Raw genomic sequence first — 25246 nt, forward strand, 5'->3', positions numbered from 1 at the left:
CACTATCTGGACTTGATTTAAATTTTTATTAAAAATAGATAGACTAACTGATTCTTTGGGTGAATCAGTTACTTTTTTGTATCTAAATATCCTAAACTCAAAAGGAAATGAGATGCTTATTTTAGATAATTTCCAAAAACCCTTCCTGAATCAGCACAAGAGAACTATATTTCTCTCCTAACACTTTTCTGGATGTGTGGTGACAGTTGGGATTAAGAAATCATGCTAATAAAGACAAAAAAAAAAAAGATAATAAATAAAAAGAAATCATTCTAAATTTTAAGAAGTGTGGAAGATGCTTGGGTTGGGCAGCCAAATCCCATGAGGATCTATCAAGAAGTATATATTGTGCATTCATTTGGTGTACCAAACCATGTTTTGTTCATCAGCAGATTCTGAATAAAATAAACATAAAGAGACATTCCTCTTCCATAACACCCTGTAAAAGTAGGAAATCAAAACTGTTTGGTCATTCAAATTGGGTTGAGATAATAGAGACTGTTATTGGAGAGAGAACAGCAAAAATTTTGAAGCTGGAGATAAGTGAAGCACATATGTGGATGAAGCAGAAAGATAGAATATTAGAAATGGTCACTACTGAGGCCCAAAGAAATGCCTCTGGGAGGATTTGCTAAGTAGGATTCCAGTGAAATAGCAATCAAAACAATATACCCAACTTCAGTTATTCAAGTAGATCCTCAATAATTTTTGTCCAACAATCTACATTAACATTTACATGATTTATTCTTAAATACTCTTAACAACAAAACATTTTTAAACAAATCAATTTTATTAATACATATTAATAAAGCATATAATTTATCCAAAATCTACAATCAGTGGTATTTGGTATAATCACATAGTTGTGCATTCAGCTCTTAAATCCTTATTACAGCATTTTCATTATTTCAATAACAGTAATAAGCAAAAAACAAACAAAAACAAGAAAATTCCTCACCTCTCCAACAAAAACCTTTTTTTTTTTTTTTGAGCACCTACTGTGGCAGATACTGTTCTCAGATTGTGGGATACATTAGTGTAAGATGTAAATTTGAGATTTTAGAGCCTACATTCTATGGAAGAAGGCAGGTGACATGCAAGAAAAAAAATAAGAAAGTGAATAGTAGAGTATATTATACTCTAGCAAATGCTATGACAAAAATAGAGCAGGATAGGAAAGACTGAGAATGTTGGGAAGGAGGACTGGTAATTTTAAATAAGGTAGTCAGAGTAGGCCTCATGAAAAAGGTTACATTTGTGCAAAGACTTGAAGAAGGTGAGAGAGTTGACCTTGTAAGTACCCAGGATAAGGTTTTTCCAGGTAGAGGAAACAGGAAGCACAAAGGCCCTGAGGTACGATACCTGGTATGGTTGAGGTACAATAGAGAATATAGGTTCTGAGTGGAATGAGCAAGGAGAGACATAGATGAGCTCAAAAATGTAAAGAAGGTAAGAGCTTGTTGGTTTTATAGACCACTGTAAATAAATGCACATATATTTGCTCTGAAATAAATTGGGAGTTGGAAGAGAGTGACTTGATTGAAGTTTTGACAGAATCACTCTGATTCTTATGTTTGAAAATGGATAATAGAAGGAAAAAGGTGGAAGCTGGGAGATGATTTTGAAAATTATTTCAATCACCCAGTCAAAAGAAGATGATGGTCCATGAATGGATACGTGTTTTGTCTCCTAGGGTCATTACTCATCTTGAATTCACCCTTTAGACATTAGTGTTTCAAGCTAGCAGCTATATATTCACTTCTGTCTCTTGGAAAAGTATGAATTTTCCTCTTTGTTCCCATGTGCATTTCCAGGTAACCTGTGGTAAAAACATGTGTCAGCATGTTTTCGGATGTAATATGCCTGGGACAACCTAGAGCAATCTTGCTTTATTTATCCCATCACCTTTGTCCTAGTCATGACTTTACCTTTAACCCATAGATTATTGTTGCCAGACCTTGTTTAATACAGCATTGCTATTCAGTATCCATAATTATTTTCCCTGGATATCATTTCTTGGACTCATCTCCCAATTCTGGACACCCAGAAGGAATTCACCAAACTAATAACAAAATTAAAATACACAACAACTCTCATCTCTTCAAAATCTCACACTGTGTCTTAAATTAACTACTTAAACTAGTTAAGCATACTTTTAATCCTAGTCTGAATTCTCTGCCCTTTTCACATTTTTTTCAGATAGCCACAACACAAGTTTATATAGTAAGAGGCAATAGTAAATGTGGCAGTTTGAGATTACTTACGAATCCCAAAAAAGAAAGATTATATATATAAACTAATCTAATCTGGGTGTGATTCCCTTTGACTATATTGGATTCAGTTGAAGGGTCCTTGATTAAATTACCTATTAAGATTAGGGCTTTGATTCAACCACATCAGTAAGGTGTGACTCAGGTTGAGCACCCACCCCTTGGTGGGACAATATTAAGGGACACTCACTCAGGAAGACACATGGAAAGAGAAAGAACTTTTCATTTTTGATCCTACCATGTGACAGAAAAGAAAAGGCTCAAACTGCTAAAGATCCGGGGAAAGATGAGCCATTTGCCTGATAGCTGACAGCTAACCTTGGGAGGAGACAATATAGAATACCCAGAAAGAAATGAGCCCTATGCCAGGAACAGGAGAGGAAGCTCTGAGAGACAAGCCTATGCCAGCTGATAGCAGAGACAGAGGAAGGCTGAACCCTCACAGAAACTGGCAACCTTCTTGCTTCAACAAGTACCAACTGCCTTTGTTGAGAAAGCAACCTTGAGCTGGACTCTGTAGGGTCTTTTAAGTGTAAGCTTTTACCCCAAATAAATACCCTTCATAAAAGCCAACACATTTTTAGTACTTTGCATCAGCACCCCTTGGAAGACTAATACAGTAAACTTTACCAAAAATCTTTGTCCTCTTATTAGATTTTTTTAAGTGTTTAAGATCCCAAATTTATTTTTCAACATACAATTGTCCAGTACCAAATTTATCATCACATTTGTAGAGAGGGCAATTTGTGATATTATTACACACAGGCACATAATTTGATTGTCAAAGTTTTCTTTGAAAAGTATCTTTAATGGACACAATTTTTGGACGCATATTAATCAACATGGGAAGGATGCAAATACCACCCTAAAATTTATGGAAATCCCCAATGGAAATACGAATAGTAACAGCAAGAAATTTTTTTAAATGACAGAGGCAAATCATCACATGAGGAAATATAATTATAGTGCAATAATACATTTCTAAAGTAACTACTGGGGAACTGGAGAAAAGTTAAAAAATTGTTACCATATAAAAATTATTGGTTAAAAGTGTTTGGAATTCTAAATTGTTAATGCAAAATGTTAGGAGGAATAGTTACTTATTCATTACCATTAAATTTATTTTTAATGTCATACTTTTAAAAGGAAAATGCTGTCCTAGAAGGGCAGTTGCCCTACAATTTCATATTACATAGAATCCTATTAGTCAAAGATGTGGCACACATGCTCTTTGGGATATTTAATTCGAGAAAAATCAGATAAGGATGCTGCTTTTGGATGATGATCATAATGATGAAAAAAAATGATAAAACTCCTCTTACTTTAGTGAAGATTTTTTCACATTTCTTCATTTAGCATTCAGAAATACATTTTGCATGCCACCTATACATGAGATACTGCTAGAAGTTGAGGAACAAATCATGTAAACACATAATGTTTACTCCAGTAATAGTTTTTGAGGACAAGAATTGATGAAAACATAGGATTTTACTCTGGTAGAGTTAGAAATTAAGATCCTCTTGAAAGGCAAAGAAATCGTAGCTTATTCCAGGAAAATACCAAAACAATGGTACGGTGAAAATTCTGACTTAGATTCCCCAAATCCCATTGAGGGCTCTGTTAGCTCAAACATAAAACTGATCTGTCTATTGTGCTGTTAAGTACAGAAATCACAGCCTCATCATTCTGTTTCTCAGGAAAGATCAATTTGTTGGTGTCTATTAACATTTTCAGCCTTTTTCTACTTCAAATATCACAGTTTTCAGTTTTCTGCCTTCCCTTCTTCCTCACACATCTCCCAGCCCTCCTACATTCTTGTTATATTGACAACTGCTTCTCACAAATACTGTATGATGGCACACTACAGAGTTGATCGTAAATGATTGACACATGAATCCACACACAATTGTGAGATGACCTTCCTTGGGTATCTGTGCTTCTGATCTGAAATCTGTTAAAATAAAATACAACAGGGTAACTGGAACAAATATAAGTAATAGTAGGTAAGGAGCTTGACCTCAGAAAAGAACTTACGAAGTGTCAACGTTATTGAAAAGGAACCTTGAATTTATGTTGTATTGGTTCTCTAGTGCTAAGAGAATAGTCTCCAATAATAAAGCAGAAGAAATAATTAATATTTTTAAAGAAATACTACTAGTTAGATGAAGTAAATAATGCTCTGACAAAGAAGAAAAACCATTGGCACTTCAATAGAAGTTTATTTATTTTATAACCTCTAGCCTTAATGTTTATTAATAAAAACAAGCAAAAACTAGCAAAATTTGTATTTATTTAATGACTTGACCAAGTGGTAGGAGTTAAATACTAAAATGGACTCCAGAACTAAATGAAGAATCATTTATGCCAAAGCCACTTAAAGGAAGAGCAAGCAATTCTATATATTGTAACACATACTGAAGGCAGAATTAGAGAACATGATGATTGAAGGTAATGATAATTATCTTGGACAAGTGGAGGCTGGGCTCTCTTCTATTCATTCTTCATTTTATACCCCTGAAGGAGCAGTACTAAATGACATCTGTGATCTTCAGTACAGAGGGTTTCCTCTGCTATTTTTTGTATTGGATAGCTGTCTCTTCTTCCTGATTTTGATCTCAGAGAATTGAGAGAATTCTGCTGTAGATATACCTAGGCTAATTACATGAAACTACTTTTTTTTAATAAAGGGCATTTATTTGGGGTAGAAGCTTACAATTACCAGGCCATAAAGCATAAGTTACTTCCCTCATCAAAGTCTATTGCCATGTGTTGGCGCAAGATGACTGCGGATGTCTGCCAAGAATTCAGGCTTCTTGGGTTCCTCTCTTCCTGGAGTTCTGTTTCTCTTCAGGCTCAGGTTCTGTGCTCTCTCCACAAGGCTAGCTATAGACTATCAGGCAAACAGCTCTGTCTCTCTCCCCAGGGCTTCTGCCATGTCTAAGGAGCCATCTCTATTTCTCTGTGTTCTTCTCCCGTGTGCTTACTACATGAAACTACTTTTGATCCAGACCAAAACTATAGAAGGCACTTTTTCCCCCAATTTTCCTTTACAGTCAAGTGTTTTGTGAGTATGGATAGAGGCAGATTGTTTGTACCAGCTAGCAAATCAAGGAGTAGCAACTTGTGAGTTTAGAGTCTCCTAGCAGAATGTTTAAAGTAGTAATAGTAAAATAAAATTTAAGACAAAACAAGTGCTATAGAAAAGGAGGATATTTTTTCAAGTTTGTTTATTAATAAATTCATGACCTTTGCGCCAATGGAAGTAAAATAACTAAGTGATGTTAAAATCAAAATGTAATTATACTCAGCAGTTTATGTACTCACACTCAATGATGCCTGCCAAAAGCAAATAAAAAGCAGATCTCTAAAGTTCAAATTAATTTTACAAACATTTTTATGCACAATGCCAAGTACACTATCAAAAAGAACAGGACATATGATGGAAAACAATCAGCAAGAATGAAATAGAAACAGATATGTATGAGTACAAGACATTGAAATGATCAAACAAAGATGTTAAAACATCTCTGCTTAGTGTGTTCTAATTAAAAGACAATATTAACAATTTTGGAAAACAGAGAAATCATAAAAACTGACATGGTAGATTTGAAAGAAAAAAAAAAACAAATAAAAATATCACTGAAAACTGCAATATTCCAAATCAGGAACTTAGTGGACGGATTTTAAGGACAGAGAGCTGGAGTAACAAGATAAGGAACAAAGGAGACATAGAGGAGGGACAATGGGAGATGCCCCTAACCAGGGGAGCTGAGATAGCTCAAGTGATTAGGTGCCTCTCCCACATCAAAAGTCCCAAGATCAGTTCCCAGTGTGTCCTAAAGAGAAGATGAGAAGAGAAGAGAAGTAGACACAGAGACTGTATGGCAAATGGACACAGAGCAGACAGCAAGTGCAAAAACACAACAGGGAAGGGGGGATAAATAAAAAAATATATGTATCTTTTTTTTTAAAAGAGAGCAGATAAGCCACAGAGGAGGAAAAAAATGGTGAGCTGGAAAATGTGTGAGAAGTAAATATCTAGTATAAATCAAGGAGAGAAAAAAGAATAAAAATACAGAGATCATAAGAGACACATAGCATAATATGAAAAAGCCTATCATGCATGCACCAGGAATCCAAGGAGAAAAGAAGAAAGAAAGGAAAGAAGCAATGATTGAAGCAATCGTGGCTAAGTTCTCAAAACTGAAGAAAAAGAAGACAAATTGCCTCAAACAGCTCATTTCTCAACAACAATAAAAAAGGGAAAACAGTAGAATCATATCACTGAAGGGTAAGAGAAAAAGAACTACAAATCTTTAATTCTATACTCAGTAAAAATGGCATTCAGAAAAGTTATAATGCACACTCATTTTAGACAAATACTGTGGGAATTCAAGCCCAGTAGAACCAATATAAAAGAAATACAAATCAGTATTTTTCAGACAAAAGGCAATTGATCCAAATTAAAGGGTGGAGAGACATAATAGAATAGGAAACAAAAAAAAACCTAAATACATGGGTAATTCTAGATGAATACTGACTGTACAAAGCCATAAATCTAATTTCTTCTAGTCATATATTTTTATTGAAGCCAAGATACCATTAATTGTAAGACATACTATTATTTAGTTTATTTGTCCTATGAAACAAATTCACCCAAGATGAAGAATTTAACAGGGAACCAAGTAAGATGAAGGGCTATTTTGTTGTAAGAGTAAATGGAGGATAAAGGTGCCAAAAAGAAAATAACAAGAAATGTTCATGACTCAATCTTGCCACCAGGTGGAGGGAAAGAGGAAAAAATATATACGTGTCCATGAGAATTTGAACCACAAGCAGTATACATGCAGTTCTGATACTTAATTCATATGAACCGTGCAGTCCAAAGACCCTCCAGTGGAATACCTAATTCCAAGTAGTCTCTGGTTGGCCATGCTCCTAGTTGACTGGTAGAAACAAATACTTATCCTTCTTGACAGAACTCAACTACAGTGATTTTAACAGGCCATCAATTGGAAGGCATATCTTGGTTTTGGAGATATTAAAATGAAAAATCTGGTGTCTTATATTTAAAATACACAACAATTATAACACTAAAGCATGAGGGGACTGTAAACGGTACAAAAGTGTTATAAGGTTTTATATTTTCCTGGAAAAAGATAAACATGCCAATTAATATTAGACTTTGATGAGTGATGAATACTTGTTGTAACCTCAAGACTGACTACCTAAAAAATAGTAAAAGTCAGTTCCAAGCAGAAGAAAATATGGAATAATAAGAAGTGCTAAATCAGTCCAAAAGAAGAAAAGGAAGGGGGAAGAAAGTAATATTTAAGGGGTCATATACCAAAAAGGTATGACAATTCTACTTCTATATAGGCCTAATAACATGCCTTCAAAATATTTAGAAAAAACATTTACAGAACTATAGGGAGAAATAGAAAAATCCATACACAAAGTGACAGATTTTAATACAATTTTCTAGGGAAAGGAAGAAAAAAGCAGGCAAAAATAAAAGAATTGCAATCATACAAATTATGCTCTTGACAACAATGGAATTACGTCTAAAAACTAAAAGAAATTAGAATATCCATATGTTTGTACACAGAGAAATACATTTCTAAGCAATCCATGGGCCAAAGAACAAGTTACAATGGAAATTAGAAAGTATTTTGAAACGGACAGCAATGAAAATACACTAAACGTGAGCCTTATATACTTTAATTTTTAAAAAGTCTGAAATCCATGAGTCTTTTTTGTTTCTATCAGTTCGGCAGAAAGCTGTTGCTTTACACAGTTCCTTGCCATACGTGGGCATGCTATAAGGAAAAATTTATCATCACGCAAATGTGAAATATGTTTAAAAGAGCTTTATAACAGGTGAGATGCTGCTGCTTGTAAAATTAATGATTCTAGCATGTATCAGGCACTTATGTGCAAGGAACTGTGCTAAGTGGTTTTACTTTTATCTCCCATATCTCACATTTCTATAGTGGGTATTCTTTATAGCTCCTTTTCAAATGAGGCACAGAGAAGTTAAGTGATTTAACCAGAGCCACCCAATTCCTGAATGGGCCAATCCTTCTCTCAAATTTAGGCCTTGTCTTCAAAGCCCATGCTCTGAACCACAGTGCTACATTGAGCAATAATGATTGCTTCTTGACCAGATAACTTCAACCAGAGGCCAGATGCCCTGCTGGTGACGCAGCTGAGGGAACACCTGTGCTGATAGCACTAGACACCTCAGCTCCTTTTGACTGTGAAGCCCACCTCCACCTCATTACTACTGCACTAGTTTTTCTCTCTCTCAACCCCTCTTTCTTTCTTTTCTCATATGTGGCCAACAAATCAGGTTCTTAACTGTTTGACAGGCTTTCACTGCTCTAAGAAAAGGGACGAAGCTTTATCTTTCCAGATACTTACAAGTTAGAAGAGAATGTGGAGCCATCCTCCCAGAGCCATGGACCTTCAGCCGAAGCCCGAGAAAGCCCTATCCAAAATGAATTATGAGGCTGGGAAGACATTTGCCTTTCTATGAATTCCTGCAGGGAAACACAAACACAAACCGTAAAGGAGAAAGACAGAGAGAAAGAGACAGAGAGAGAGACAGAGAAAGAGAGAAACTCTCATAAACATTGTAAACTGGGATCAGCCTTGAGAGGTGTCAATTCTTGAACATCATTGAGTATCTCAAAAGCATGTTTCATTTCATCAAATTCATTATAGTTGAATTTTCCAAGAAAGAATAAATGCAGGCTGTCAATATTGTGCTGCCTCCATTCAACCTTACTGGCAAAATCCAAAGATAACAAACCCTCTAGGCAATTTTCATGGATGACAGACCATTATTTCGCCCTCAAATTGAAAATATAAATTTCTACTACCTTAGTTAAGATACTTTTCTCTGAGTTGTATGACAACTTAAAAATAGTTTAGCCCCATTTCCTGTTTTACGAATAAGTAACATTGGGTTAAATTATGATATTTGAATTATTGACAAATCTTGGATGATATAACGGCAATTACAGATTGGTCTAAAAGTGCAACAGAATTCTTGTCCAATGTTCTCTCTTTGCCAAATATCTCCTTTCATTCACTGTAATATGAACTACAACTGTTGGGTAAAATAAGCCAGAAACAAACAAAACATAAGGGTGATAAAATTAGAGGTTATAGATTAGTTTGGATTTATTGTGTGGAATGTTTCCTATTAGCCCCTTCCAGGTCTCATCAAAGTTCTATCCATCCTTTGCAATTCTGTAAAATCTCTTACGTCCACAAGGACCTGTCTTTGAACTCCTGAAGCAATTTTAGCCAGTACCATATACTTAGCTCTGGACATCTGTTGGATAGTTCTATTTCTCTTACAAATTATATAAGCATTGCAATAGCAAGCTTAACTTTCAATGAATAAATGATATATAAATGTGTGTTGTCATTCTTGCTATTTGTCTTTATAAAGGAGAAAAATTTTCTGTTTTACTCCACCAAACTTAAAAATTGAAATTCAAACCCACAAAAATGAGTAGTTGCCTAATTATTCTAGACATGTAAATGTGGATTGTTTTAAAAACAATGTTTTAAGGTGAAGTGTGCTTGTTCTTAAAATTAATTAACTAAAAACAGTCATGTATTTCACACTTTGCATACTTAATGCATGCTATTATTATAATTATGGGAAATGCTAAAAATGACTTTGTCTTAGGAAAAATGATCTTTACCTGCATTTTCCCTCTATTTTTTGCTCAGTGTGGACCATGGATAAATATAATTGAAGTCACATTTACCAGTTCTTTTGAGCTGTCTATCTTCAGGAGAGTAGAACCCTCTTGAGAGCACTGTGTCTTACTGTTGTTCCAGGACTGTTCTGATGTCCCAAATAGATAACAGCTCTTCTTATGCATGATCCAGTTAGAGGGACAAGGGCTGGAAAAAACTCCTGGAGATAAAAGATAGTGCCGTGAGGTTCATTTCATACTAATTCACTTTCAGCGTAAGCACTATTCATCCTGAGAACGCTTAATAAACCATCACCAGATTGCTATTAATGTGTTTCCTTTTTTACTTCAGACTATAAGGATACTATTTTTAAAGAAATACCACATTCAATCACTTCCCAAATATTAAAGTGAAAGTGTAAATACGAATTGAGAAACTACAGTGTTTTAGACAGTCAGCCCTGCTCTTCGCCTTACCTTGTCTTCCACTCTATCAAATTCAGCCCAGAATTCTCTGTCTATATAACTCCCTCAAATCAATCTGCTTGAATTCAGTCATTGAGGCAAACAAAGCACTTTTATGTTACCTAATGTATTTTACAGGTGTAAGACCCATTTTAGAACATCACTTTCTAAATTATAAAAGTATAAGGACAATAATTCACATTACAGAGTAAACCCATTAGGCATTATTATCTACTTGATAAAAATAGTGTGGAGGTATGGATCCTAGGATGGAAATAAAGTTAAAATGTTGTCACAATCAATTATGAAGCAATTAGAAATAAAGGTCAAGTGTATAGAAAATTATAAGGCAAATCTATGAAACTGTATGACTCTGTAAAAAATTTAACCCATGCTTTCAGGAATGTATCTATTAGGTTTCACTGTTTTATTTGTTTTTAATTTAACCTCTTATTTTTATGCCATAGTTTCCCTTCTTTCCTCCTTCCCTCCCTTTCATCATTCCCAACATTTCTACTGGTACCATATTAAGACATCAGTTCCCCAAGGAAGGAAGGCATCTCCCTTTCCTTTGCATCAAATTATAAATCTCCTATAAGTCTATGCATGTATCCAGTGAAATCTAATTTAGTTAGAACTGTTCAGACAAGTTCATGGGGTATATATGATATCACTTAATGGTAGTTATGACAGGACCACATAATACAGAGATAATGCTGGAATTATGCCTTAATCAAATGTACAGTCATAGGATGTAAGTGAACTCTCCTCATGTTCTCCCCTGCCCCCACCCCCAAGACATTAGTGCCAAAAATGAACCTCCTGGAATCAAGGATTCCATAATTCCTTAACTCTGCTCTTATCTGGGGTTGTTGGAGACTTGGTAGGAGTCAGACTCTCTTCTAAAGATGATTATGTGGTTGCGCTATGCTTCCCTTTATTTCTTGATGTAAAGTTGCCCTTTCCCAATGATTTACTCTCTGAATTAGATCTCCAAGTAACTTCATACCATCAGCAATAATAGTGACAGGGGGAAAAAAAGACATTCCACTCTGAAAATTAAAATCCCCACATGCACATTTTTGCTGAGATATAAAGGGATTCAAGAGTGATTAATGATGAAGAGATGGTGGAAAGGTAAACATGATAGATAAATAGATAGATAGGTAGATAGATAGATATTATTGATTGATGGATAAATGACAGATTCTATTCAATAGATGGAAAGGCTAAATAATGTCCATAAATAAGGTATAGTGAGAAGGGAGAAAAAATGAAGCAAGAAAAAAGGAGGAAGAGGAAAAGAAGGAGGAGGAGGGAGGGGAATAATCATGGAGGCAACAGCAGGCAAATGAAATAAGTCAATGGGAACCATGATAGATGTGAAAGAGTATCAATTCTGTCTGCCTTTTGCTTGCTAGAAGTGCAAGCTCCTGGAAAACCTACCCAGGGCCTATAACATAGAATGTACTCAGTAAATGTTTGACTTATTAAGGAATCTAGGGAAAACTCTGTGAAGGCACAATAGTCCTTTATTAACAACAGAATGCATGAGACATAAAATCTTAGGGAATTTTCATCCATCACAAAATATCTTAGATCTTCGTAAATGCTGCAGGCACTTGCTGGTATATTTAGAGAATTTTAGGCTAAAATAAGGTGTAAAACAATTTTCTTAAATCATAAGACTTATAAAAATATCTTGTAGTCCTTTTAATGAATTTCTATCATTATGGAAATAGTACTACCTTGTACTTCCTTATTCAATTCCACTGGTTTCCTTCTATTAAACTATCCTGGGATTTCCACACCTTTGAAACAAACAGTTCAAGGGAGATGAGAGAGGAATATGGATACAAATTAGTGTTTTAGACAGTCTGCTTAATTTTTTATTCATGCCTACACCAATAACTAGCTTATGACCCTGGAAAAGTAAAATAACGTCCCTATCTCTAACTTCTAAGTAAAATGGAAATTATGAGCACCACTTCAATAGCATTAAAGTAAAGATTAAAAGATTGTAAGGATCAAATGGGATTATGCATGTAAAACCCTTAAAAGAGCACCTGACACATAATAAACACTCATTAAATGTTGTTTGTTGTTAAGCATTCCCACAGACACTCACCCAAAGTGCCAAGGACCACAGCTATTCCCAGTATCACCAAGCATAGGATTCCCAAGGTCACAGCAATAGCATGCCAACAAGGCGATAAAGAACAAATTCCTGAGGAGCCAGAGGGGGCAGAAATTAATAAGAAACAGGATGCATCATGGTATTCTTTAATTCTATATTTCATCATTAATTGCTGCTGCCAAAAAAACTCACACAAGGAGGATTAGTTTGAGTTTTTTCCTGGAACTTTAATTTGAGCAGTGTCATGATCTCTATACACTCTAAATTTCAATTCCCACATTTGATGTCTTGAGGTCCTGACACTTCCAGGAACCCTAAAACCTAGTCATTCTTGGAGGATGCAGCTTAATGGAGAGGAAAGAGCACTGGCAACTAAGGGAGGCAAAATTAAAATATGGAGTATTCCCTTTTCATGTATTTGTTGTATGATTTTGAGTAATGTACTTCCTCTATTTTGTCATTTTTCTGTGCTTAAAACTGAATAATGATACTCACCTTAAAGGTGAGTATGTAAAAGCATCTACTTCAGGGACTACTCACACATTTTAAATACTTCAGGGTTGTCCACACATAAGCATAAACACGCAGGCCTCCCTCCCTCTTGCCTCACCCAGTTTTCCACTCTTCACCACCAGTTACCCAAGAAAAGAATTGCACAAGTGGTGAGAGGGAAATAATTATGCAATGTGAATAAGCAGAAAGCAGAAGAGAGAAAATTCTGAAGTCAAACCTGTGAATACTCTCTCTAGGTGATAACAGGGAACCAATTTTGTATTAATATCACCACAACAAGAACACATCTCTGCCTTTTACTGAGAATGTGTAGTAAGAACATTTCAAAGAATTGTCAAATAGGAGGCTCATTGAGAGGACCGAATCACTCTTTCTATGAAGTGACAGATTTTTATTAATGTCCTTCTCCATAGACTTTTTTTAAGACCCATGACCTGCAATTGGGACAGGGATCATTTTCTGTATTTTCACTGGTATCCCAAGAACTCCTTTTTATTAAATATAGATAGATAGATAGATAGAGAGAGAGAGAGAGAGAGAGAGAGAGAGAGATTTTATTTTTCCTGTTTTTACAGCAGGGTTTGGGGTGGGAGGCCTGTCTTTACCTGCGGTTCTTCTACCCCCTTCTGGTTGAGGGACAGCCCATTCCTAGGGACTCAGCTAATTAGAGCTGGGCTGGGACCAAAGAGAAGGATAGGGTCAGAAGGAGTAGTAGGTATGAGAGGATTGCATTTAATCTAGTGGGCTCCAGGATGGATGGATGGATGGAAGGGTGGGTGAGTGGGTGGGTGGACAGACGGATGGATGGATGGATGGATGGATGGATGGATGGATGGATGGATGAACAGATGGATGGAGAGGTAGATAACCAAATCATCTTCTCATGACAATAATTATATCAAACTAAGGATTCTAAAACCTATGACTTCTGACTCATCTGTGGCTTTCAGCCATAAATTACAAGTTCTTTTGCCTTCAGTTCCTTCCCTCACCTATTTTCCATCTTTTCATTCTTTTCTTTCTTATCTCCTGATATTGTTCATCTACAATATTATACACATTTTACAACCTGTACCTTTCTAATAAACAAGCTACTAGTCACTCTTATAGAAACTCCTTCATCTTTGCCTATGATCTCACTTAGTACCATTTCTTTACTGCTGAAGCATTTCTGTCATCATACACAGTTAATTTAAAAAATAACAATTAGCCACTCATTGCTAAGAAGTCTTAGTGCACATCCAAATTGCCTTCAGTCACTTGAAAATCTGACCTTTAAATATATCTTAATAAAAGCCTGATGAATCATGAATTTCTAAAATTTTCTCCTATTAAGTAATTTAGATGATGACAATAAGAGTGTTCAAGGCATAAAGAAAATTACCTTTCTCTGAGGCCACAGGTTTCCTGGTGATGCCTCTAGAGTTGAAATCTAATTGTGTATATCCATCTTCATCCAAATTTCCTAAACCAGGATGGTATTCCATTGTTCTGCTGAGTCCTTGGACAGACACAGCATGTGACAGTTCTTTCCTTTCTCCTTCTGATCTTCTAAGACTACAGTCTGTGGACAAGAGAGGATTTATGAGTCGAATCATGTGGCATAGCCATTGGCTGAGGTTCAACCTGTTGAGTGTATGTAGTCCAACAAGATACCCAAAAGCAGGAAATGAAAACTATGCTGTGGTAATTTCCCATTTGTATTTTGAGATCCCGTTTCTGAGACTTTTAACTCTAAGAAAATTATAAGGCAGCATAGTAGTTAGAACTTTTTTCAGACCAATTTTAAGAAAAATATATAGTTTAATGCCCTATGCTTTTCCCATGACTTCACAGTTGAATTTGACATAATTAAATACTTGGTATATGTCAACTATTAAGCAAATTTGGTACCTTGAGTTCCCCATTGCTTCTTTATAACTATAAATTCATTCATTTATTTGGGTATTCATTCGTTCAGTAAACATTTATTGAATAGTCACCTTTTCAAATGGTTGGTGTTGGGAATAAAAGAATAAATGATACTTGTAAAGCAACTCATTGCCTAATCGGGGAAACCCACAGGTAGGTATGGGAAGGATCTCATAAGGAAATTTACTGTTGCAACAATAGATGGGAATCAAATATCATCAGGGTTTGTCAGGAAATAATAAATTCAAAGTAGTTATTATTTATTGAACAATCAGTATGTCCAACATACTGCACATTGCACATATTTTCTCATTTAATTTCAGTTTTCCAATAAGCCCATGTGCATAGATATTATTCTTATTTTCAACTGCAGAAAATGAGGCATAGAAATTTTAATCTCTTGCTCAGGTTTAAAATCTAATTAAAAAGTATAGCAAATGGGGAGATGTGGTTCAAAGGGTTAAGTGTCTGTTTCTCACATGGGAGGTACTGGGTTTGGTTCCCCATGCCTCCTAAAAACAAAAACAAACAACAAGAAAGCAAACAAACAAAGGAACCCAGCCCAGGGAAGCCAATGTAGTTCAGTTGTTGTGCACTGGCTTCCCACATAGAATTCCCCCGGATCATTCCCCAGCCCCAGTACCTTAACAAAAGAAAAGAAAATAAGTGGAATAAGGAATCAAACCAAGGTTTACTTTTCCTGCAAAACTCATGCTCTTTTCTGTATTTCCATACTGCCTCCTTTACCAGTCTGTTCATTTATGTTGCAATTAACAGCTGATGGAGAGTTTATTATACTAAATATGTGACTTTTTTCCTCTCTTCAAGTTTTCATAGTAATGACCAAATCAATGATACATGGAAAACATTTGTCGCTGCTGGAAACTAGAGTGGTGCTCAACCCATTTGCCAAACTTTGAAGAGAACAGACTGCAGAAACATTTGACTAACACAAATCAAAATGGAAGAGAGTTCACTGGAGAGTTTATATGTGGCTTGCTCCTCCTTACTCTGCCACAAAAGTGGTGCTAACATTTTGTAGATATGTTGCATATTGTTAGTACAGAACTTATCTCAATATTTTTCATCTTACCAGTTCTATGATAAAGCTCTTGGAAAACAGGGAATACCATAGTATATTTCACAGAGTAATTAAATTGGCTCAAGGAAGAAGAAACAACTTACTAAATAGAGACAGAGAGCAATGCACACCTCCCAGGAAAATAAATTGGTAAAGACGACTTTATATTTTCAATTCAGACACCCAATGGAAGAGTCTTTGTGTATGTAATGACTTTTGTTCTCTATGACTCTCTTCTTCTGTTTCATCACAATTTCACAAAAATTATTGGCTAAGGTGTAAATAAGTCTTCAATAAATATTTTAAAAAAAGAACATGTATTCTATTGGGGGTGTATTGTCCTTCTTGGAAATAGATATTTATGCCCTACATTAAGATTGGGAAGTTTTCTTTCATTACTGCCTCAAATATTCTTTCTGCCCCTTTTTAATTATCTTCTACTTCTGGGACACCAAGAATATGAACATTTGTGTTTCATTTTGGCATTCAGTTTCCTGATAGTCTATTCCATTTTTTCCATTCTCTTCTCTGTCTGTTCTCCTGTCTTTTCCAGTTCAGATATTCTGCCTTTGAAATCATTAATTCTGTCTTCAAGCAATTCAGCTCTACTCTTATGTGCCTTTAATATATTTTTAATTTCATCTATCATGTCTTTCATTCCCATAAGGTCTGTTACTTTTCTTTTCAGTCTTTCAAATTGTTATTTATGCTCTCCTCAGTTTCTTCATAATATTCTTTATTTCTTTAGTCATATTTTCTTTAAATTCTTTAAAGAGATTTAGGAGAGTTGTGTGATTATCACTGATTAATTATATTAAATCCTGTAGCTCTTCAGGATATTTGATTTTTCCTTTTAGATGGGCCAACTCTTACTGGTTCCTAGTATGGCTTGTAATTTTTTTGCTGTTGTCTAGACATCTAAATATGTAGATGAATTTGCTCTGATGGCTAATTTTACTCTCTTGACTATTTTTTTTCCACAGCTTTTCTTTGATATTTGGTTCCACTTATTCACAGTCTTTAAAATTGCCCTGCTTAAGTTTTCAAAATTAGGATAGGAGCTTACTAGTGGGTTGCAGATTTTCTCCAAGGGTTGGGTACAGAGTGGGGACAATTTTTGTCCATGCAATTTCAAGACCAACCAGCAGATGACTCTAGTCAGCACACCTTTCCAGGGAAATGTTTCAGTCTCGGCTTTCCTGGGTTCCTGTGTTGAATCTTCAGATCAGAGATTCAAAGTGGTCTCTAATGGCCAAATTCACTGAAGAAAAGCACCCAGACCTCCTCTCCCTTTTCCCTTGAAATAGCTGACAGGGAGGAAGGTGTCTGTTCCCCTCACAGTGAGCTGCAGTGAGCCAGGAGTTTTACTCCAGCTTAATAACTTAGGGGTGGGGGAGGGGAACATTTCCTGCCCAAACTCACATTTGTCCTTTCTGCTTCTTTGTCTCTCTGTCCCTCATCCTCCTGGAAGTTGTGTAGCACTGTCCTGGTCTGCTGACTCCCAAAGCAGGTGCCTCAGAGAGCTTTCGACACTTTAGTTTTTTTTGTGAGAGCATTAACTCTGCCTGGTGACTGCTAAGGGGTAATGCTCTCTTCTTTTTGGAGAATGAAAATGCTCTATTATTGATTGTGGTAATGAATGCATAACTGATTATAATAAATCCATTGAGTGCACACTTGAGATGGATTGTATGGTATGTGAATATGTCTTAATAAAATTGCTTTTAAAAATAAAAAAAGAAGAACATTTAAAAGAATAATAAAAAAGCTTTAGTCTTCTTTTGCCTGGGACCAAAATAAATAAAACAAATGAAAATTGATTATGACTACCAACTCGAAAACATGGGAGGAAAAATCCCTCTGCATTACCTGGTAAAACATGAATATAAGAAAGAAGAGGAAAAACAAACAAACCAAATAAGGAAAAGCATTACCTAATTCATCCCCACAGTGGAATTCACTTAAAAATTGCATCCTTTAAGCAAGAATGATTGTCCAAATGAAGGAGCCATCAGAGGAGAGAAATGAGTACTTAGAGGTATATAACACATTTTATAGACTGAAAATACAGTTAACTGAATTTAGAATGAAAATGAATATCACATCAACAGAAGAACTGAGCCAATTGCATCCAGAATCTGCCTGGTCCCTCACTCTCTTCTATGTATGTCAAGGTGCTATGAACAGTTGTGTTGCTCCCAGAAATAAATCTCAAAACTAATATCAAAGTAAACAAATATTGATTTGTAGGTTTACTAAAATGAGTGTTATGTCAGGAAAAGGCATCATAAGTAAGCCTGAGTTCAATGTGACTTTTTGGAAATTTTTTATTAAAACATGTAAAATAGAAATAAATGAATATCTTAATAGACAGAAATAAACAGTTCGATGGATTAAATAGGAAACAAAAAAATCGGAAGCAAACAAACTAAGCATTCACTTGACCACTGTCTGAAAAGAAAAGGGGCGGGGGGGGGGGTCCTTAAAAAATAGCAATATTCAAAATTACCTTCCCCACACATGCTCACAAATTTCCAGAACTAATCAAACATCACCTCAAATTAGAAAGCTAACATTAGGGTCTCATTCCTTCCTTTCTTCATTTCTTTCTTCCTTTGTTTCTTCTTTCCTTCATTCCTCCCTCCATTTATCCATCAAGCAATTAAACATCTATTGAACATATATAGTATTCTCAAAAGCCTAGGTACAAAGAAGGATGAGGCATAATCCCCATTGCAATTGGGCTCATATCACAGTAGGCAGAGAAAGACATGTGAAAATTACTTAAATTACTTAAATAACACCTGGTTTGTGCAGATCACAAAATTTTCTTAGCTTTATTCACATCAGTGTTGCCAATGTTTAATTTTACAAATGAAGTAATTGGCATGGGACCCTTTCTTAGAGTGCCTAAAAGATAAAAATCAAAAGCTATTTTTATAATAAAATCAATAAGTCTATTGGAATTAACTGTAATTTTGGCAAGTTTTTCCATAAGACTAAAGGTACTCTGAAAAACAAAATCTACTGGCAGAAATTAGAGTACAGGTTACAAGGTGCTGGGGTGAAGGTAGGGAATGGGGAGGTAAGGCTTATTTGGTTCAGCGCTTCTGTTTGAGGTGATGGAAAAAGGTTGGTAGTGGACAGTATGACATCATTGTGAATATAGTTAACACCACTGAATTATATAATTGAAAAGTGGTTAATATGGAAAATTTTAGGATGTACCAGTATAAAAATTTCAAAAATCATAGAACTGTGCAACACAGTGAACCCCACTGTAAACAATGGACTAGAGTTAACAGTATAACTATTATAATTCTGTTTCAAGAATTGTAACTAAGTACCACTATAATGCAAAGCATTAATAACTGGGAAAAATGAGAGTGAAAGGGGTGTAGGCATTCTGTACTTTATGTGTGATTTTTCTGTAAATCTAAAATTCTCTAATAAGAAAATTAATAAGTAAAGTCTATAAAAAATCAATAAACCCTCATAGTTGAAATGTGCTCTTCACCATCTATCTCATTCACCTCCTCTTTCTGACTGTTTATGTTTCTGTCACCCAACAGTTCCATTTATTTCAGTTTGGTACATTTTTCTCACACTCTGGAAGACCCTTCCTGCCTTCAGCCCCTTTTCTTCCATTTACATCGTGGTAGTTAATGTACAGCTCACTCAAACAGCACTTGTGTTGAACCTTCCCATGCTCTCCAGGAAGAGATGGTGCTTGTGTGGCATTTTCTTTTTCTTAGCTGCTTGGAACTCTCCTTTGTCACTGGTCCTGGAATTACTGTTATATTTAACATCTGCAGCATCTCATTTCCTTTTTATAGCAAAATTATTTATTTTCAGTAATACTCATAAACTGGAATGAATAATAATGGCCAGAAAACAATGTAGACAGTGAAAATGTCTAAATTGTATATAAAATCATGACAGCAAAAACAAATAAGTACATATCAATAGCAATATTAAAATAAATATTATTGCAAAAAATACTTTTAATTACATGGATAAAATCTTTTGAATTATATTGATGTACTTTTGGAAAAGGAGAAATCATTTATGCCTATATATTGGTACATCACAGCAATATACAGTAACACTATCAATTCTGTTTTGGACGCTTATCATCTTAATTTGTCAGATTTCATCAAAATAAATTTTTTCACATATTCATGTTGAGTAGGCAGTATAGAAACATATCTATATGCATTTATGATTACTCATAACTGACCAAGAACATTTTGTATTAATTCTAATTTTGAAAAGTTTTTTCACTAATGCAACAGTTATAAATATATGAAAAAGATACATAAGTATACATGTGATATTGATTTATAAAAATCCAAATTCACAGATATTCCATTGTGATATTACAATGGTTTTGTTTCCTTACTATCAATTCTACAGTGTTTCGCATATCTCTACAAGTTGAAAAACTTTATACAACACAAATACAAATTCCAAGTAGTCACATAGGATGACAATTGAAGTAGCCCATGTTTTCTTTGTCTTTATAAGATCACTTTGCCTTGCTATGGTTGTTTATTTCAAAGCTACCGTCTAAACACCTAAATACATAGCTCCTTAAGAGATAGTTACAAATTATGCAAATGGAGTAAGAGGTCCTCTGAGTGAACCTGAGCAATTCTAATCCATTGGAATTGATTCCAAAAGAGCACATGTAGGTGGATTCACACCTGTTTGTGTAACTAGGTGTTTCTGTTAATTAACTTCCATGTAAAATACAATATTTGCTAATGGATAAGTAACATAACTGTGCTTATTTGAAACATATCATCATTATACTATGTTGTTATATTATGACTCAACAGTAACTGCAATTATTGCTTAGGAATTTGGACAACAAATGCTATTATTTTATCACTGACATTATTTAAAACTGTTGGTACATGGTTATAACAAAAAAAAGAAAGACTGATTTTTTTTTCATTTTAAAACAGTTCATTGTGGAGCAGGTGGAGCTCAGTGCTTTAGCATGTGCTTCCCATGTATGAGGTCCTGGATTCAAATGCCTGTAGCTCCTTTGAGAAAAACACAATATATTGAAATATTCATACGTGAACATGTGTAAACAATACATGTATAGTAAACGTTGTAAACTAACAAAACAAAATAACATCATACAGGGCTCACATACATCACCCCACCACAAATACCTTGCACAAGTGTGAAACATTTGTAACAAATTAGGAAAGAGCATTATCAAAGTATTACTACTATGGACTATAGTACATTTCTTACATTGGATGTATTTTCCCCCAATGTCCCACATTATTTTTGTTGTTCATAAACCATACATTTTTATCTAAAGTATACAATCAGTGGCTTTTTGGGTAATCAAATCATTCAGCACTTCAATCGATATTAGAGCATTTTCATTACTCAAAAAAAAACCTATCACACCCATATGTTAGTGCTACTAATTGCAAATCCTATGTTGTGCTTTCACAGTTTCTATTCATTTACAAACAACTTTATACCAATTCTGCATAGATTAAACCTCAGCTTTCCTTCCTCTAACCACATTCTTTTCTGTGGTGACTGATATTTTAGCTATTAACTCCATGTGTTTGCTTATTATATACAGTTCATAATAGGGAAGTTATACAATATTTGTCCTTTTGTGCCTGGTTTGCTTTACTTAACATAATGTCCTCCAGGTTCTTCCACATTGTCATAATATTCCATCATGTTTATATATCACATTTGCTTATCCATTCATCAGATGAAGTACACCTGGGTTGTTTCCATCTTTTGGTGGTTGCAAATAATGTTGCTAGGAGCATTGGTGTGCAGATGTCTGTTCATGTCACTGCCCTCAGTTCTTCTGGGTATATACTATTAGCTGTGCTTCCAGGTCACAGGGTAGATCTATATCTAATTTCCTTAAGAACCTCCAAACAGACTTCCAGAGTAGCTGTACCATTCTACATTCCCACCAACAGTGAATAAGCGTTCCTATCTCTCCACATCCTCTCCAACACTTAACGGTTTTCTGTTTTGTTACAGTGGCTTTTCTAGTACGTGTGAAATGATATCTCATTGTAGCTTAGATTTGTATTCCCCTAACAACCAGTGATGCTGAGTATTATTTCATGTGTTTTAACACTATTTGTATTTCTTCTTTAGACAAATGTCTGTTCAGGCCTTTCGTCCATTTATTAATTGGGTCATTTGCCTTTTTATGGTTGAGTTGTAGTATCTCTATATATCATGGGTATTTGACACTTGTCAGATGTGTGATCTCCAAATATTTTCTCCCATTGAGTAGACAGCTTTTTTACCGTCTTCAAAAAGTCCTTTCAGTTAGAGAAGTGTTTTTTTATTTTTTTTTATTTTTGTCTTTATTCATTTTTTAATTTTACATTAAAAAAATATGAGGTCCCCATATACCCCCCACTCCCCTCACCCCATTACTCCCCCTATAGCAACATTCTCCTCCGTCATCATGAGACATTCATTGCATTTGGTGAATACATCTCTGAGCATCGCTGTACCTCATGGTGAATGATCCACATCATAGCCCACACTCTCCCACGTTCCATCCAGTGGGCCATGGGAGGACCTACAATGTCCAGTAATTGTCCTTGCAGCACCACCCAGGACAACTCCAAGTCCTGAAAACGCCTCCACATCTCATCTCTTCCTTCCATTCCCCACACCCAGGAACCACCATGGCCACTTTCTCCACACCAATGCACATTTTCTTCGATTACTAATCACAATAGTTCATGAATAGAATATCAGTAAGTCCACTCTAGTCCATATTCTATTCCTCCATCCTGTGGACCTTGGATTGGTTGTGTCCACTCCACACCTATGTCAAGAGGGGGCTTAGATTCCACATGGATGCTGGATGCAATCCTCCTGCTTTCAGTTGTAGGCACTCTTGGCTCCCTGGTGTGGTGGTTGACCTTCTTCAACTCCATGTTAGCTGAGTGGGGTAAGTCCATTAAACCAGAGTGTAGGAGCTGAACTCTGTTGAGGCTCAGGGCCTGGCTATCATATGGTCAGTCCAGAGATTCAGATCACCTGGGTATATATTAAACCCCAGCACCAACTACAATTCTGGTAAAGTAACAGGAAAGGCTTGTGAAAAGAGATCACATCTGAGTCCAGCTCCATCACACAGAAACACCAACTCCAAAGAAGGGCCAACTGACATGGCAGTGAACTCCATCTGCCATGACCATAAAACCTGTGGGTCTCTGTAGCCCTCAGAAGAACCAATACCTGGGGTTGTATCTACTTTATCTGTCTCTGGGACTCTGCTCAGGTGTGCATAAGGACAACCCCTCTGATAAACTCCTGGCTCTTTTTTAGAGACTCATAGCCATATAAACTCATTTGTCCTTTCCATTTCCCCCTTGATTTAAGTCAAAAAGCATTTTTAACTCCTGTTATTATATGTAGACAGAGATATTCTGCTGGTCTGAGTTGAACCTTTTATTCAAGGTCATTTTCTAGTTATGTCATCAGCTGGTACTTGGTAGTGATCCCTCGGCACCAGGGAGGCTCATCCCCGGGAGTCATGTCCCACGCTGGGGGGAAGGCAACGAATTTACATGCTGAGTTTGGCTTCGAGACTGGTCACATTTGAGCAACATGGAGGCTCTTAGGCACACTGCTGCTCTAGGCCATGTTCTTATTTCAGGTGCACAGGCTCACAAGCCTGTATCAGGGGCTCATTGTTGGATCTTCATTCTTTTTTGGTCTTTGCCGTTGTTCTTGGGGATTGTGGCTGTTCCTTTAGGGACTGTGATAGAGCTCCCCTGGCTAGGAACTCAGCACTCCCTCAGTTGTTGTTTTTAATTATTTCCATTGTGAAAATATTCAAACATTTTTATGTACCCTGGATATATGCCCTGTAGAAATCCCTACCAACCATGTATCCCCTGTCAATAACATCCTACACCAGTATTCCTCTGCTGCCATTGTTGAACCACTCTGTGATCCAAAACTTCCTGAAAAGTGAAGCCCAATATATTGCCAGGTTCCCTTAATAGTAAAATGGAATGTAGCAATGAGTTTAAAGGTTAGATATAGAATACATATTAATTTGGAAAAATTCTACATCTTATCATTTTCTTTTTTTGAATTATTAAGCTTATCTTCACAAGAGTTTTAGATCACAGTAATTCATATATACACTATACAGTACTCCCACATATCCGACATAAAACCTTTTCCCTTCCACAGCAATAATCTTTTAACATATTAATACCATATTTACTGAAACTGATGTACAGATATTGAGGCAATAGCTTTCAAACAAGGTAACATTTGTGTTTACATTGTGGTTTGTATTTTAGACTATACAATTTTCTAAATTTTTAGTTATCTTATGTTTTACATTATGATTTACATTTTAGCCTATCGGCCCCTATATATTTTTGGTGTAATTTTACATGTCTTATATCCATCCTTGCGTACTCTTGTGAAACACTTCTACTGCCCACATAGTTACATTGGTTCCATCTATTCAATACCTATTTCCCCCTCCCCTTAGGGCCCACAGTGACAGTCAATCTTCATTTCTTGAAGAGCCATGTTCAGAGATACTTGCAACAGTGTTGAGGGCTTGACTTGCTCAACTGCCCTAATGCAGTGGGAGCCACCATTTCTCTTGAGAGATACAGTTCCCTCTATTTGATGGCCTCAGTCTTCTCCAGGATGTGGGTATACCTTCACTCTCATTATATGGGTCTCTACCCAATGATATAACCCACTCTGGCAAAATGAGCATTCACATATTCCCTAGGAGTCTGTCCTGCATCAGATTATCCCCTTTAAGTGTCTTAAACAGGTAACTTTCCTTATTATATTTTTGAAAAGGTTTTCTCAGCATTGTACTCTCAATGAAATACCTGACAATCTCCTATGTTCATATGTTGCCCCACCCTCCCCCCAGTTTCTTTGGCAATATTACCCATCCTCCCATCCCTAGCCCCCCTCAATCCCGCAGAGACCCACCCAAAGGTAACCCTATGCCCCCATTTTATCCCTTCCTTGTACACATACTTACCTCCAGCTTATCACAGATTTCACCCATGTAGATGTCAGCTTATATCCTTCCTCTACCCCCCAATTTCCTGTAAGCCTATCATCCAGTCTCTAGCTC

At 35.9% G+C, this 25246-nt stretch overlaps 1 protein-coding gene across 1 annotated transcript; it reads right to left on the bottom strand.

Moving 5' to 3' along the window:
• Positions 1–845: 845 nt before the first annotated feature.
• Positions 846–14590, bottom strand: CLEC7A (C-type lectin domain containing 7A). Its single transcript, XM_071210257.1, has 5 exons — positions 14488–14590; positions 12582–12680; positions 10058–10209; positions 8694–8812; positions 846–4221 (listed from the first exon to the last, which is right to left on the bottom strand). The coding sequence occupies exons 1-5, from the start codon at positions 14588–14590 to the stop codon at positions 4089–4091; spliced, it is 606 nt and encodes a 201-aa protein (XP_071066358.1). The 3' UTR covers positions 846–4088.
• Between the last annotated feature and the right edge of the window lie 10656 nt (positions 14591–25246).

This window comes from Dasypus novemcinctus, chromosome 20 (assembly GCF_030445035.2).
Source record: "Dasypus novemcinctus isolate mDasNov1 chromosome 20, mDasNov1.1.hap2, whole genome shotgun sequence".
Lineage (NCBI taxonomy): Eukaryota > Metazoa > Chordata > Mammalia > Cingulata > Dasypodidae > Dasypus > Dasypus novemcinctus.

Bases quoted from the DNA above. Each gene is read 5' to 3' on its own strand.
- CLEC7A (XM_071210257.1), bottom strand. From the start codon at position 14,590: ATGGAATACCATCCTGGTTTAGGAAATTTGGATGAAGATGGATATACA. The intron at 10,210-12,581 runs GTGAGTGTCTGT...TTTTATCTCCAG, and splicing joins TGTGGTCCTTGGCACTTTGG to GAGTTTTTTCCAGCCCTTGT. The intron at 8,813-10,057 runs GTAAATGTGACT...GTTTCCCTGCAG, and splicing joins TAGACAGCTCAAAAGAACTG to GAATTCATAGAAAGGCAAAT.